The 16,940-nt window shown below is 48.9% G+C and overlaps 1 protein-coding gene across 4 annotated transcripts in view; it reads left to right on the top strand.

Annotated features, from left to right (window-relative positions):
• The window catches only part of Kirrel1 (kirre like nephrin family adhesion molecule 1), a 95,892-nt gene that overhangs the window by 62,313 nt on the left and 16,639 nt on the right, over positions 1 to 16,940 (top strand). For all 4 annotated transcript variants that reach the window (XM_031374263.1, XM_031374262.1, XM_031374261.1 and 1 more), the window contains exons 3-4: positions 13,984 to 14,148; positions 15,887 to 16,036. In XM_031374263.1, the coding sequence (XP_031230123.1) occupies positions 13,984 to 14,148; positions 15,887 to 16,036 (315 nt within the window). The remainder of the gene's footprint in view (positions 1 to 13,983; positions 14,149 to 15,886; positions 16,037 to 16,940) is intronic.

Below are 16,940 nucleotides of genomic sequence, written 5' to 3'. Positions count from 1 at the left end.
TTTTCTCCCAGTGCTTACCCAAGCTTGTCCAGGCTGCCTAAGGCTTGCAGGACTTACTGAAATCCTTTTAATGACAGTGACCATCTGTTACCCCTCCTAGCTATCAGCCCTTTCCCCTTCTCCTCTCCTCCCCTGCTTCCCCCAGCAGGGTGTCTGCATTCCTGGGGTTGTGGCTGAGTCTCTCTGACCCTTCCGTCTTATTTTTTAATCTGCTTAGGATCTTTAGGGTGACCCATTTGCTGCATACTCCTCTCCTCCTTTCCTGCCCCCCACCGCCCACCTTTAGTTTCAAACTCTTGAAAGACTGCTTCTTTACACACACAGGGTCTCTTTGTCTTTATTTAGTTTGGGTTTTTACCATCCTTGGGGGAGCTGATCTCTTCTGGTTGCTCCTCTCTCGACTTCGTCCTAGACGTTCCCTGTCCCTGAGCTTCACGTTGCCCTTACCCCTCTTATTCAGTGCATGCTCCCACCTCATCCACCCTCACTGTCTCTGGGGAGATGTCCTACCATCTTCTTCATCAGCCATGGAAGGCAGACCCCCCTGGAGGAAGCATGGGCATCCAACCAGGAGCAGGTAGCTCTGCAAGGAACCGTCACTTCTTGGGGATACAGGCGAGGAGGAATGCTAGAATGGGGGCTCAAAGGAGATAAATCTCTCCTTTCATTCCCAGGGAAGTAGCAGGACTGCATTAACTCTTCCTGTGTCCAGCATGGAAAAGAGGGTAGATGAAATATCAATATTTCAGGAGAAAGAAAGTGTGTTCCAGAACTCTCTGAGCAAAGGCCGAACTGCTTCTGCTTCCCATTTCTGCCATCCACCCACTGAGGGCCTGGGTTAGAGGCTCTCTAACCAGCACCCTCCTTAGCCCTTCCCTTCTTCTCAGAACCATCCTGTGATCCTGTGAGAACTTCAGCTCCCTTCTATTAATCCATCTACCCATCCACGGAGGGCTGTGAGCTCTGACGTCAGGATCAACATGGGCTGTTTGTTGGAATGCACTGCCCCACGCTCCCCCAATCAAGAAATGATTCAAAGGGAATATTGGCTTATCTATGAAATGTGGTGCTAAATTTGTTGTGAGATGCCTGCCACAAATAAAGAGACCTCTCAACATGGAGAATGGGGTAGCTAACTCAGAAACCACTAGGTTATTGCAGGGACCACAGACTATGAGGGTGGAGGAAGGAGAGACCACCCTTTCCTGGGACAACAGAGGGTTATCAAAAAAAAAAAATTAGTAGGAAAGAATCAGAGATGCAGCAGAGATGTGAAGGAAGAAGTAGGCTGCTTCCTGTCCTGGAGGATGCTCCGAAGCTTGTGCCTGCATCTTCTCTGCCATAGACCCCTCAGGCTCATATCTGAAACCTTCTAGGTAGGAGAAACTCACTGGAACTCCGGGTTCAGAACACAAGCAGTCTCAGATCGATGACTGCTGCCACATACCCATCATTGGTTGTCCCCATGTCCCCATCATGTGGTAGGATCAATTATTTTAGTCTTCTTAATTTACCTTTGCCCTTGGGACATGTGTGTCCCATTTAACAAGCAAACTGAAGCAAACAGAGGAAGAAGGATCAGGAACAAATACAAAAAGTTCCCCATGAGGCTCCCTGCTTGGAGTCATCCGCTGGTCTCTGAGCCTTCTCTCCACTGTGCCGGCTGCTGCTGCCTCTTGAGTGCTGCCATACTGGGGCCCTGGTCTACGACGGTTGGTTTTAGAACCCCCGCTCCAGGATCCCTCAGCTCCCTGCAGTAAATTAACATTCCATGCCTCTTATCTGTGTAGAATGAATAGTTAGAGGGATCAATTCCACAGCCGGTTGGCACTGCTTTCACTTTACACAAGATTGATCCAGATAACCTCAGCTTGGGGCTTCTGGAAGTGCCTTTGTGGGAAATCTTTTTAATGGAGATTAATTGGAAAAGCTTACTGTCCCTTGGTTTTATTTAGGAAGAAGGTTCTGTATTTTCCCTTTTGGTGACTACCTATCAGTGTGTGGTGTGTGGTGTACATGTGTGTGTACACAATATCTGTATTTACCTAAATGCAGATATTGTATTGTAAATGCAGACCAGGACACACACACACACACACACACACACACACACACACACACACACAATCTCTTCCTCAAGCCTGGTCTAAACCTTACTAAGTTGGCACATAGCTCTGAATCTGGACCCCTCCTTCCCTCCATACCTTCCCTCCATACCTTCCTCCCTTCCTTCCTTCCACCATTTTCCTTCAACAGCATGAAAGAAATGTTTAGAGAGTAGATACTGAGAAAGAGAAAGTGTTAAACATCTAAAGATGCCTGATCTTGGTTTCAGTTATTTTACGTGCCCAAATCCTGGCCTCTCACAACTGTTCACTGTATTTACACCTCCATATCTTAGCTCATACTGCCCCTTGTTTGAAATGCTCATCCCATCCCTAGTTCTCTGGCTGCTGAAGTCCTCTTCTTCAAAGTGTAACGCCATTCTTATCAGCCTATGTGTATTTATTGAATGTCTACTGTGTGCTGAGCATGGCCACCTATGTCCAAACTGTGTCTACAGAAAGGTTCTACAGTTATAGTAGGCCTAACAAGACCCGACATCCAGGACACAGTAGCCAGATTAAAACTATTTCTAGGATCCTAAATGGATGTGCTTTCCAAACTGCTCACTGCTGCCCAGCCTACCGTCTTCAGAGAACACTTTGTTCTCCCTTCTCTCCTTGCTGTTCAATATACCTCCTGCACCTTCCTCAAAGTCCAGCATCGTTATCCAGTAGTTCTCCTGGGGATTCTTCCTCTAACCACAGGCTTTTCTCCATTCTGCTCCTTTACAATATAGTGTCTGGATACTCAGGGATATCTAGTGTGTGAGGACAGATCTACCAAGTCTGTCTTTGCATCCAGAATCTAGGACGGTGCCTAGTAGGTAGTAGGCCCTCAATAAATACTTGTTACATGAATAAATGTCTATTTAATTGAGATAATCATTAATGAAGATAACTGGATAAGCATTTACTTGAGAATCCATAGTATGCACGGCTAGTCATTTCAGAAGATGAATAAGATTATATCGGTTACTCTGAGCATTTTCTATCTTGTCCTCTGAACATGAACCCAGAATAAAATGCAGGAAGGGCATACGTGTAAGTCACGGTGAGACTGGATGATGCTCAAGTCCCGACACTTAATGTTTTCTTTCCTTTAAATTTCAAATCTTCCTTGATTGAACTCTCACGATTGATTGTTTGATGGGTGTATATCTAAAGACAAAAGAAGAAAGAGATCATGAATATACCCAGAGTTCTCTGGAACACTAGTGAGAGGTGGGCATCCGGCTTCATCATGGACACCGCTTGCAGAGAGCCTGCTGCGGTAGCAGTGGTGCTACCACAGGTCTGCAATCCCAGCTTCTTGGGGATTGAAGCTGGAAGACTGATAGTTCAAGGCTCATCAGGGAAGTTGAGTGAGATCTCATCTCCAAAGAAAGAAAAAAGAATTCGGAAAGCTCTCCTGAAGTAGAATGCTCTGCTTCTCAGGATGTGCAGTCAGGATCTGTTTCTGCATCGGTAGAAGAACAGTCATAAAGTCTCGGGTCAAACCCAGGTTGTAAGCATGCATGGTGTATCTGACCTCAGCCTTATTCAGGAAGAGCCAGGAGCTCGTGTAATTAAGACCTATGCCCTCGTCTATTGGTTGATCGTAGACTCAGATGATCTCTCTAAAACAGTAGTTCTCAACCTATGGGTCACAACCGCTGGAAAACACATATTTCCAATGGTCTTAGTCAGGGACTGAGGCATTGCTCAGGAGCAAAACTACAGTTACGAAGGAGCAATGAAAATAAATTTATGGTTAGGGGGTCCTAGCACCATCAGAAATGTGTTCTCCAATGACTGTGACCGACAGGTTGAGAATCACTGCTCTAAGAGGTCTAGAGACGCCTGCAAAGGGCATCAGTAATGATGGATTGCAGATTCTAGGAGATTAGCTCTGCTGGGTCATGAGGGTCAGCGAGTGGGAATCTAATAACTCTTATTAAACTCAGAAACAGAGACAGAGACCTGGATTTTCTTCTGGCTTTTTCAGTGTCTTAGAAAAGGAAAACTTCTTATCGATCCTTAGACCTTTCCAGGCCTCTGAATTGAGACTTTTTTTTCTTTTCTGGAGAATGTTACTAAAAGCTCCAGAAAACCTCCGTGGAGGGACCTAGCTCACAGTTTTTCCTAGGCCCTCAAGGCTGTGAGGGGACTTGGGTACCATTTCGACTCTGCTTAGGCTAAAAGTTCAGAACCGCAGTAACTAAGAGTGTTCAAACAGGTAGAAGGAGGCTTTCAGGGCAGACCCAGCACTTAACTTGGTGGGCCCGTGTGCCAGCCGGCTGGGGGAACAGCTTCCGTGGGAAGAGAGACCATGCGGTTAGAACCAGGAAAAGCATGCAGGGGCAGGAAATGAGGCAGAAAGGAAAGAGAGCCAGGCTTATAGCCTCCCGAATACCTTTGTAGGAAGGTGCCAGGTTTGAACCTTGCTAATCAGAGCTTCCTGAACTACCTCAGATATGGCTCACCTCTCTCTCTCTCTCTGTCTCTCTCTCTCTCTTCCTCTCTCTCTGTCTCTGTCTCTCTCTGTCTCTCTGTCTCTCTCTCTCTCTCTCTCTTTCTCTCTCTCTCTCCCTCCTCCCCCCACCTCCTCTCTTCTCTTCTCCTCTCCTTATATAATCCTCTCAAAAGCCGCTCCAAGTCTCAAAAACTTCACCCCTTTTCTTTGACTTAAAACATCAAAACCTTCAGCTGAGGACAACGGTTCGTGAGCCTAGAGCCATGAGATCTGCCTTCAAGCCTCGGCCTTTAGCTCCCATCTCCAGCCCTCTCCAGCTTCAGCTTCATGGCTTCTCTGTGCCATCTTCGTTCTCCTTTCTTCTCCGGTACTTGGTTCTCGAGACTCACTTCGCATTGTTTAACCCGACAGCTGTCCTTATTTTAGAACCTTGGTGCATCCAACCAGGTTCTCCACCCTCACCTTGCCTTAGCATGGGAACAAGCACACCCTGTACCCAGCTCTAGAAATGGGGCCCTGTCATTGGGAGGCTAGCTCCTAAACCACAGGGGATTTGGAGATTTTTCCCCATACCCCACGATTCCCACACCCCTCTGTCTGTTTATTTCTTCAAAATAAAGGGGTTTGGGCTGGATTTTACCAGTGCCCTTTCCAGTCCTAACCTTCAAGCCATGGCTCTTCCGTTTTTCCCTTTCTTTCTCTAGCGAATGGCCTCAGGGATCTGGACTTTTTATTTTTGGATCCACCCCAGGGGCTATGTATGTTCAGGGTTCTATTTCTGACTTATTTTTCTCTCTTGCCCTTTTCTGTCTTTATGTTCTTTTTTTTTTTCTCTCTCTCTCTTTTGTAACATGATGTCTTGTCAGCTCCATTCTTCCCTACCTGGTGTTAATTTTTGGTTTTTGAAATAGCCCAGGCTGGCCTAGAACTTGTTATGTAGCTGATGCTGGCCTTGAGATCCTGGCTGACCATCCTCTATATCCTAAATTCTAGGAGTATGGACATATACCACCATGCCAGATTTTATGTGGTGCTGGGGACAGAGCCCTGGACTCTCATGTTTCTATGCACAAGTGCTCTACAGACTAACTAATCTACTGCCTGAGCTTTAATAATCTTTTCTAGTTCGTGCCTTCATGGCCCAGATGGAGTGGGGAGCAGAGGTCTCCTTCTTTTCCTGCCTACTTTCCCCCATTTCTTGCTTTCTGTCTTTGTTCCAGTTCCCCCTCTTCTCTCTCCCACTTTCTTCTCTGCCTGTCTCCGGTCTGAGCTGGGTCCTTGCTTGTCACCAGCCTCTTCTCCCTCCCTCCCCTCCCTTTCCTTCCCTTGCCCACTAGAGCCAAATAGAAATTCAGGTTCTTTGTTTTTATTTTTGTTTTTGACAGAAGCAGACACAGAGCCCTGCCGCGGCCCCTTTCTGCTTCTGCCTGTTGTACTTGCTGCAGCCAACCCCACTTGGCTCTCCACATCATTGTATGTTCTATAAAACACCGTCATGGCCTCTTGCCAGGCCATATCTGCATAGAGCTGTCAGAGCAGGTCTGGCTCAGGTACCTAGGGGCTGGAGGCCAATATGGGACAGGTGGGACTGTTTCTAGCCACACCGGCCAGCCCTTTTTATTTGAAGGCAGTGTCCCTGTGAGTTGGCCCAAGCCAGCAAATGGCCTCAAAGCCCCATGCTTGCCTTTTCTCTCTACTGATTCACTGTTAGAGGGGATGCAGGAACTCTGATGGGATTTCCTTACAGTGGGAAACAAGGAATGCCTCTGCCTCCTAGGAGGGGTACCCCATTTGTGTCTTCTCCACCACTAGCCTATTGTCACAAACCCACAACTGTCCCCTACATTCTGCTGTGCAGGAAACACTAGCATAGGCCCAGGTACCCAGGCTCCCTGTAGTCTAAAGGTGACTGGGCATATCCTCAAGGCTTGGCTAAGCCTTAGGCAAACAAGAGGCAGGGATAGTAGACTCTTCGAACCTGAGAGTCAACAGAATCCTATGGCCAAATTACTCAGTCCTTCCTGTTACCCCCTAAAGAACCTATTGCCCAAAGGAGTGGCGTGTCTTCACCACATTCACACCAGATTGGTGACAAAGCCAAGACCAGATCCATGCAAGACAAGATCCACCCATACCTCTTCAACTTCTGGTCCATGGGTTTTCTGCCTCTGTGGCAGAAGTGTGTGGAGCCTGTCCCTCATCCCCATCCTGCCCCTTGTATTCCAGGGCTCTCTTCCGGTCTCTTTGGGAGACTGGTCTGCTGGTCCAGACCCATAAACCTCCTTTCCCATCACAGAAAATACCAGCCGGCCTCTGTAGTCTGCTCCAATGCGTGGAAACAAGCCAGGCTGTGGCCATTTGCAAAATCCCATCTGGTGCCTGGAAAAAGTTCCCCTTGGCTGTTCCCTCTACCTCAGCTTTGGAGACAGACATCGGGGCTCTGTGGCCACACAGGTTTCAGTGCAGGAGAACGACCTAGAAGGAGGAAGGTGGCAAGGAGGGTCTTCGAGGTCCCTGTCACCTGAGTTTTCATACTTGGAGGGGGAGGTGACACTGGGGAGCTCGGCAGGTAGAACAGTAGAGGTTGCGATAGTCCTGAGCGTTTGGCCATGAGTCTGGGGGTGGGGGTCTGTTGTTTGCACTGTCTACACATGGCACCTGTCTATGAGTTCTCCGACCCCCAAAGTGAAGCCTTCATCTGTCAGAGGAGGAGGCTATTTAATATTTTAGGACCCTAGGTAGGGCTCAACACAGGGCAGAAAGGACAAGCCTAGATTCTTCCTGTCGGCTCAGCAGAGCTGACACAGAGTCTCCTTTTCCCCCCGGAACTTGCAGTCTGAGGGTCTGCCTCAGGGTGTCCGACCAGGCTTTCTGCTCTTTTCCGTTCTCTGCCCTCCCTCTGACCTGCCGCAGCCTTGTCAATGACCTTCTCCTCCATCACAAATACAAGCCTTTCTTTCTTTGTGCCTTCCTTCTTTGCTGGCCCATCCCAGAGACTTGAAATCCTCTTTTCTCCGAGAATCCACTGTGAAAGGCTCTGTGGTGGTTGCATTGAGTGAATGACTGGGGTGGGGAAGGAAAGTCCAGTCAGGATGAGGAGAGGAAAGGCAGGAGAGGGAGGGATAGTAGAGTGGAGAGATTTAGTTCCATCTGAAAGCTGTCAGTGTGAATCAAAGGCTTTCCCTTGAACAGTAGCGTGGTCTGGAGTGATGAGCTCAGGAACTGCTTCGGCCCAGGGGCTTCATTATTGCTCTTTGATAAATCCAGGGAGACAGGGCTCAGCCTCCACCATCCCTCTCTTCTGCCGCTTAGCTCTCTGGCTTCCATGTGCTTGGCTCCACTCTCTCTGGTTCTGGTCCTGTCAAGCTACGCTTTGGGAACATGACCACTGGGGCATGTGGTCCAGAACACGGAGCAGACTGGTGCCCATGGGCACAGACAGATGTGTCCTCGCATGCAAGGATGCAGAAGGGGAGTTCACGTGGGCAGGAACGCGGACACATGTGCTTGCTTGCTTCTGACCATGTGTGATCATAAGGTGTCTATCACTGGGAGGTTATAAATGTGTCCATCCTATCATAGATTTAGGAGCCAATCCCTAGTTCTTGATCATAAATACGGCTTGAGGGCTGGAGATGTAGTTCAGTGGTGGAACTTTGCCTAGCATGCATGAGTACTTGGGTTCAATGCCCAATGCCAGGAAAAAAAAAAAAAAGGCAACAACAAAAAGAGATTTGACCCTTTTGTCCTTGCTAGGCTCAGCAGAAAAGGAGATTGGAAATTTGTTCATAAACAAAGACTGCCCTGGCTCTGGCCCCCAATGCTCTAATGATAATGGAGAAATGGGCTAAAGGACAGGCCGGGGTCATGATGAAGGGGAACGAATGTACTAGATGAGGGGAGTGCATCAAGAGGGGGTGTGGAGGCCTGAGGATCAGTGTCTGGCCCAGGAGGGCCCCAGGAGAGGACAGCATCCAGGGACAGGGAGAGCTTGGTTACTCAAGGGTCCGGGTCCCAGCCATAACATTTGTGTGGCCAAAGGATGCTTCTTGACGTCTCTGAGCTGTGGTTTCTTACTACGAGCGGTAACTATTCCTGTGTTTTTGGGTTTTGGTGTCTTCAAGCTTGGTTAAACAGTACCAGTAGGTCTTAGTACAGCAGCAGGTCATTTACCAACATCCCCTTCATCCCGCTCCCATCACATCCCTGCTAGCAGCCATTGGTGGCTCAAAGACTGATATTTTGTTTGTCACTGAAACGCTTGGTCTCGGGAATGATGTTCAGGCCTTGGGTACCACTCACGGTTTCCTTCACACGTTCACACCAGGCTTCTCTTGTGTTGATCGTAACATACAAGGCAAGAACTAAGGACGGTAGGGCCAAAACCCAGACCTGAGTCTCACTGTCTACCCAAGAGTCAGCAGGCTGGAGATGGAAGTCTAAGCTGTAAAGTAGAGGTCGGCCGTGGCAGATGGGCAGGACCTAAGGTTGCCAGTAGCCTCAATCCCATTCATGTACAAGACTGTATATTCCTGGAGTGTGATGGTACCAAGAGTGGAGACTCTGGAGCCAGCCTGTTTGTCCCTCATATCTGCCAGACTCTAATTCCCCTTCCTTTAAAATGCAGGCAATAACTACCACTGTGTAGCAGGTTATAATGCTATGAGCCACGTCTGTAAGGCATCAGTGTGGCACGCAATCAGCATCTTATAATTGGAGGTATTTATTATTGTAGAGCATTGCTGGAACTGAATGAACAGATATGGTAAATCAAAGCCCCCGTTCTCTGGGGCTCCCAGGAGAGCGGGGAGACAAAACACACATGAGTAATTTTTAATCCATGGCAGGTTGTGGTATGTGCTCTACCCAGACGCTCAGACAATGCTGTGAGAGAATTAGGGGAGGAGCAACCCTGAGTCTGAAGCTAGAAGGGCTTTGTGTCTAGCTGGTGTCCCTGGGAAGGAAGCAGAGGGAGGTGGGGTGGGGCAGGACTCTCTAGCTCCCACTCTCTTTTTAGGTTAGCGGGGAGCACAGAGCTCTGCAGGGTTCTGCTGCACCCCCAAGTTCTACTAGGGTCCCTCTGATTCCCTTACCTCTCCAGTAGGAGTCTGTCTTTATGAGCCCTGTTCACTGTTGCCCTGAGGGAGAACCCAAGCTGAATCTCAAGAAATCCTTGCGGAGGTAGGAAAGAAAAGCTTGCTCAGACAGTGGGTCCTTTCTAGGTACCTTATTCCGAGGACAAGGCTGAGCCAACCTTACCTCTGCAGACCCTGAGCCTCTCTGCTCTTGATCTTTCTTGATCTGTAGCTCTCCTCTGCCTCCCTTTCTACCTTGGCCCCTTTATGACTCTACAGACAGCTTTGTCTCAAGGGTCTTTCCTTGCTCCTTGGCTCCTCTGCCTTTGTGTGGACATTTGTTTTTGGCTCTGCTTCTCATTACCTCTGTTAATGTCCCCTTGCATGCGCGAGTGTGTGTGTGTGTGTGTGTGTGTGTGTGTGTGTGTGTGTGCGTGTGTGTGCGCGCGCGTGTGCCTGGGCATGCATGTGTGCATATGTGCGTGTGTGCATGTGTATGATGATCTGTCTTTGTGGCTACATCACCTCATCTGTGCTGGAGTCTGAAGTTTGGGAGAGAGCAGGATCAAAGTGGGAATGCACTATAAAACGGCATCGGAAGCATGAGGCTGTTGTTTTGATGTAAGCAAGAGGCGAGTCTGTGTTCATCTGTGTGTGGCCAGGCCCTTTCTGGTTCTTTCTCTGCATTGTAGTACTGTTCCTGGACGTGGATGAAGACACGTGCATGGGCCCAGACATATGGATGGGATTGTGATTTCCCTCTCAGTCCTGAGCAGGCTCCATTAGCCTTAGCTGGTAGCTCAGGTACCCAAGATTTCAGAGGTGTGCCTGAGTTGTGATGTGCCACTTGCTAGGTCACGTCTTCTAGGTTATTGGTACCTTTTTGACACTAAAAGACACCAACACCTTTAGGACACTTCTACCCTTCCTGCTCACAAGCTTCCTGGGCTTTCTCTTCCATGGTCACACTTCCTTTCACCCTCTGCATCAGAACCTTCTAGACTATCTCCTTATCCTTCCCAACTCTGCTCTGTCTCCCACTTTTCAGAGTTCCTTGTCCCCTAGGAGAGAGCATTGTTCCTTCCACATCCTGCCTGCTTCAGTCTCATTTGGATGGGGCAGGGGTGCATGGTGAGGAGGAGATAGTGCCCTGCCTTTTCCTGAAGAAGTTCCACGAAGCTGGACTTGGGTATTTCCCAGCCTTCCTCAGAGCAGCCTTGTGGGCCAGGCAGTCAGGCCCCGTTGCCAAGTGATGTGGCTTAGAGCTATGAATGAAACAGTCCAGATTCAAAAATGGGCCCTTGGCTGTGCTGAGATAGGTGTTCTGGGCAGTGTGGTCCTACTATAGCAGAAAGAAAGAGGCCAATAGATAGGTTCCTAGGTAATGTAAGTCATGGAAGGCATCCCAGAAGAGATGACTCTGAATCCCAAAGGAGAGAGCTGTATTTTCCAGGGACCTGCGCAAAGACATGAAGGGTGGCTTAAACCCAGTTTATCTAGAGTTTAGAGAGTAGAATTAAGTTAGATCAGACTTAGAGTTTTCTCTAATCAGAAGTTGATTTAAGTACCACCCATGACATCTGCTCTCTCTCTCTCTTTCTCATGTTGTCTTGGCTGCAGGGTTGTTTGGGGACACCAAATACTGCCTGTGACTTTGGTACAGAAAGTGGTCTTCCTATGGATTCAAATTCTGAGATACTCCCCCCCCCCTTCTCATTTCCTTCAGCATTGGACTTTGTTGGTCATTGCTTCCATTCTGTTTTTAGACTAAATTGCTTCCACTAGGGCTAAATTTAAAGAGAAAAAAATGATTTTACTTCAAACGTCACAGAAGAGCAGACACCACCCTTCTGTCACTTCTTCTTAGGTTCCTGGAAGGGTCTCCAATGTGTGCCTCTGGTTATCCAACTGCTCAGGGGTAAATAGTGGTCACAGCTATTTAATAGGTACGTGCAAAAGACTTGCGTAGGCCTGGCATCCACTGCATCACATTTGAGAAGTTCTGGGAGTAGACATATCATACTCATATAAGGAAGTGAGGCTCGGAGGGTAGCTTGGCTAGGGCCACTCCTTTGGGAAGAGTTGCAGAGAGACCATGGGAACCTTGGGTCTTCTCCTAAGCTGGTCCTCCCAGCATTTGGGTAGAAGGGTGTTTGGCAGTCTAGTTCAGACTCGTCCTCCCACAGTGAGCAAGTGGAGGACCAGATAAGGCAGGACCAGGCCAGGGTTGCCTGTTTCTCACTCCAGAGAGATCCATGTTGCCAGGTGTATCCCACCACCATCTCACTGCAGGCCCATTGACCTTCTCATTGCCCACTGCCCTCTGGAGATGCCAATAAGAAACCACCACTCAAGCTTCACGTAGAAAAGCTATGAATATCAATCCAGATTCTGATCCAAGTTCACAGGCCATGCCTCTCACAAGCCCTTGACTTAGGCTCTAGGGTCGGTGAGGAAGAGAAACAGGAGTACAGAGTTTGTAGCGCATAGCTATACTGGAGCACGCGCAAGGGTATGAATAAATTTAAATAATCATATGTGCAAATGCTTGAATTGATAACACTGGCTGTTCACCTGATCAAGCCTTCCTCCTGGATCTCAGCACCTGCCATCCTTGTCTCTGGAAATGTAGATGCACCTTATCTTTTTCTTCTTTAAGAGATAGGATGGAGAACCAGTTCTGCAGAATTGGAGAGCCATTTACACGCACACAAAAAAGAACCTTTTTTTCTAACATCCTGGCCCTCTCAGATCTAAAGAGATGCATTGTCACATTTAACCAAGGGCACAATCTGCTTCCTGTGTCCTAGTCTGACCACCAGATATGAAGAGACCCAAAATGAGAGGGGTTCCTCTCTAGTGGAGCAGATAAGGCAAACACTTCCACCAACAAGCTGCCACCCACCTCCCGAGGACAAAAACACGGACATAATCCCTGACAGCTTCGGACAGGAAATCCTGTCGCTAGAGACGCCACAGCAAGGCTCAGTGGTGGGACATGCTATGCCTGCACAGGGGCTCTGGACTCAGCCTAGGAGGATTTTCCAGAAAGGCAAATGTGGGACCACATTTGGAAAGAAGGGGAGAAAAGAAAGATGTGGGTTGACTAGGATCTTGGGGCTGGGGTGTTGCTCAGTGGTCGAAGGCCATGGGTTTGATCCCAGAGCAAGAACTGGGGAGAAGCCTCTATCCTGAGTGGGGGGGGGGTCTTGAAATGGGGAGGGGGAAATAGGGAGGCTGGATTTGGAAGGAGTTGCATTATGGCCTCTATGGACTCAGGGAACTGGAGGGAGAGGTGAACCAGAAGTCTAAGCTTTGAAGAGAGCTTATTTTGACTGCCTGGCCTGACCCATGGAGCTGTGGCAAGGAAGCCTATGGCTTAACCCTTTGCCGGCTGCTCAAAAGTCCCTCTGCTTCCCAATAGCCCAGCGTAGGATGCTAATGCCTACACCATGCTGTGCGCAGTGTGCGGACCTGACACACCACTGGGACCAGCCAGTGATGAAGCAAGCCTGTTGGTGGGAGCAAGAGAGAAGAAATCCGCAATCCAATTCCCTACTCCATTTAGGCTCCACAATTAAAGGCAATTACTCTGCAGTTCTCTAATCAAATGCTCCCGGCCAAGCTGCCAGCCAGGCAGCCATGTGTAGCTCCTGGAGCCAGGGGGAGAACAGAACAAAGTCCCACACTGTCTCAGTTCCCACGATGCAGGAGGCTGTGTGCATGCGAGATGGATCAGTGTGTACATGCCTGGGCCCCAGCCCTTGGGTCAAGGGTAAACACGTGGAACAGAGCCAACGTCCCATGAGTTGTATTCAGGGCTATCTGGCTTTAGATATACCATTGCCTAGGAATGCACACAAGTAGACACGCTGTCCTGGTGAAGCTGGACACATCTGTACGAGGAGAAAGGGAATCGTGGCCTAAGAGTCTCCTTTGTTGTGAATGTGTCAGCCATGAACATTCTAAGAGGAGGCTGCAGATGAAGGAGTTGGTAGACAACAGCCTATGACCTAGGCAGCAAGGGCTTGAACTCTAACCTAGCTCTTCTGTTAATGCGGGTTGCGGGGTGCGGTGGGGGTGGGGTGGGTCATTAGGTCAGCGCTGCTCCATGGACATCAGTGATCAAAACTGGGTCAGGAGCAATCCAAAGACCTGTAGGTAAGTGCCAAACCATTTCTGGGACTGCAAGCCCTCCAGGACCTTAGACCTATAACCTGGCTCCCAGAGAGGGAGATTATGAAGTAAAGGGGTTACCTGGCACTGGGTGCAGGATAAGAGTGGGAGACTGTGAGGGAAGCCTCCCCACCCCGCGGCAACCCTCCTCACTCATTGTCTTTCCCACTGCTAGCTTTGGCTTTGCCTGGGACGCAGACTCGCTTCAGTCAGGAGCCAGCCGATCAGACCGTGGTGGCTGGACAGCGGGCAGTGCTCCCGTGCGTGCTCCTCAACTACTCTGGGATTGTACAATGGACCAAGGACGGGCTGGCTCTGGGTATGGGCCAGGGCCTCAAAGGTGAGTAATGGGCTGGGGACGGCACCTTCAGTAAGAGTGCATGCTAGCAAGGCCTTGAGTTCGATCCCCAGCAAAGCAGAAAGAAAGGTGTATGCTAGCTGCTCACACCCCCAGCATCCAGAAATCCTATTCCCTCCTCTCAGCCTAGATTCCTGTATCCGCTCGCCCCCCTCCCCAATTCCCTGTGTCCTCTGTTCTTGATTTCTGAGGTCTATCACTTTTACCTGCCAACTCTTCCTTCCCTCAGATGGTGAATTGGCTCAGGAGAGGTCTTGTGTGCGGCCTGAGAGATCAAGGGAAACAGGACTTTACACTGAGAGCTTTAGACAGAGTCAGGGACACAGCATGGGGTGCTGCAGACAGGTCATGCAGGAGGCACTGGGCTGGCAAAGCCTGCCCCGCCCCATGCAGATGTTATGCTTGGGCTCTGTCTGCCCTTTCTTTTTGTTTTTGTTTTTGTTTTTTTGTTTTTAGTTATAGTCACGGCATTTCTCCCTTCCCTGTCTGCCTTTTTGAGCACTTCATGCTTTTCTTTGCCCCCAACATAGTCCATATCGGCTTAGACACCATCAGCCTAAGCACTTTCTTGTTTAATAACTCCATGAGCATTTGTTAAGCGCAAGCTATATAGCCAGTGCTGAAGAAAGCATAAAGATTCAGTTGGAGACAAAACGCCCTAACCCTCTAGATCCCACAGATAGCACGGAGACCCTTGGAAACACTTCTTGGTAAAGAGTCAAGATACCTGGCTTTCATTACAGCTCGGCCACTTGCCCACTGAATGAGTTGAGGAAACCCTCTTTGCTTTGCTCTCTTTGCCTTGGTTAGCTGATTTGTGAAGCAGGTTTAACAGTCACAGCCTGCCTGTCTTAAAAGTGCACCCTTGGCTTTTGTACCGGGTGGCAGAATGTGCTTTATGAGGATAATATTGTTAGCTATGAAGCGCTGTAACGATGTGAGTGGGTTGGGGACTATATATTTCTGGTCTTATTATTTTTGAAGGTGGTGAGATTATTTGCTGTGTGTCTAGGCTCAGGAAATCTGCGTGGCACAATCTATAAAGAAAAGAGATGGATTTGACGGATCTATTGTTGATGAGGGAGAAAATGAGAAAGACCGAGGTCGATAGATTTGCAGTCAGAGGAATCCATAGCCTCTGAAGAGGGAGGCAGTGGGAGGAGTCAGTAGGTATTTGGGTGGGAGTTAGCGGGAGCCTGGAAGCAAGGCAGACTGGGCACAGAGATCCACCCTATGTCTTAGAGAGGAGTAGAGATCTTGTTTGGATTGCCCTTTGAGAAGCCAGTAAACCTTGTTTATTCTCCTTCTGTGGTGAGGGCGAGGCCTTGTGAGCCACAGAGAGTGCCCCATGTTTACCAGCGCCCTCTCTCTTCTCTCTGCTCTCTGTCACCTGCTGGTTACCTCTTCCTTTGCTATTGTTACTAGAGACTTTTGCAAGCCAACAGCTTTGCAGATATCATCTGCTCATCTCTCTCTCTCTCTGTTCCTCATCCCTCCTGCTTTATGGACCCACGGCTATGGAGTCTGTGTGTGGTACTTCATGGTCTCACCTACCAGTGGTATGCAGGAGAGAAAAGGAAGGCAGGCTCTCCTGGAAGGGCTGTAGGTTCTGCTTTGGGGAGAATCTGAGGAGCTGATGAGTCCTGGGTAGAGGGCGGGGTGGTCTAGGCCTCAAGACTTGGCCTCTCATCAATCAGTCTTCCCTTTTCTGTCCCTGCAGCCTGGCCGAGGTACCGAGTCGTGGGCTCTGCGGATGCTGGGCAGTACAACTTGGAGATCATAGATGCCGAGCTGTCTGATGACGCCTCCTATGAGTGCCAGGCCACAGAGGCTGCCCTGCGCTCTCGGCGGGCCAAACTCACCGTGCTCAGTAATGACTCCCAAGCTCTGTTTATCATTCTCCAAGTTCCATCTTCAACATCCCAAACTTTCCCTCACTCCATCTTTCTCCTAATGTCTCTTTTCCTGGTTTTCTCTCAACTCCTTACATGAACTTCTTCAACAACTAAGGCCATGAGACTAGAAAGATGACCAGGTAGTTAAGAGCACTTGCCATCTTTTGCAGAAGATCTGGGTTCAGTACCTGGTACCCACATCCGATGGCTTATAACCACTAGTAACTCTTAGTTCCAGAGGATTCCAGTGTCACCTTCTGGCTTCTGCAGGCACATGTATACAACTTGGCACAGGTGCATGTGCACACACAAACATACACACACACACACACACACACACACACACACACACACACACACACACTTGCATGCACATGTGCATGTGCCAAATTATTCTTTTTAAATAACTAAAAGCAAGTTCCAGACAGCCATGGCTATTCAGAGAAACCCTGTCTCAAAAAATAAAAAATACCAAAAACCATAAAACAAACAAACAAACCCCAAAAGCACATAAGGTGTGGGGGAGGCTGCACTATGCTAGCCTTTCCTGGGTATTGTAGTTTCTGTAAGTTTGATAACCTGTGCTCCAACCAATGCCCAGATCACACTAAGGATGCAGAGCCTCCTGTGGAGACAGGGCTCTCTGCACTGAGGGGTATGGTGATGGAGACCTAACCCATACTTTTCCTGGTTTATGTTATAGTCTGATCTGTTTAGAGAACATTGCTTGTTCCTCTCCAGCTTTCTGGTCCCCCTGATTTCCAGACCTTTTCCCTTTCAGCCTAGCCAGCCTGGCTGCTCCTCCCCTCACCATGTTCCTCTCTTGTTAGACATTCCCTGGAACATCAGGGAACAGGGGAACAGAACCAGAAGAAACAA

Source organism: Mastomys coucha, unplaced genomic scaffold (genome assembly GCF_008632895.1).
Source record: "Mastomys coucha isolate ucsf_1 unplaced genomic scaffold, UCSF_Mcou_1 pScaffold16, whole genome shotgun sequence".
Classification (NCBI taxonomy): domain Eukaryota; kingdom Metazoa; phylum Chordata; class Mammalia; order Rodentia; family Muridae; genus Mastomys; species Mastomys coucha.
The sequence above is the reverse complement of the archived record's forward strand: the minus strand, read 5'-3'. Positions and strand labels throughout refer to the sequence as shown.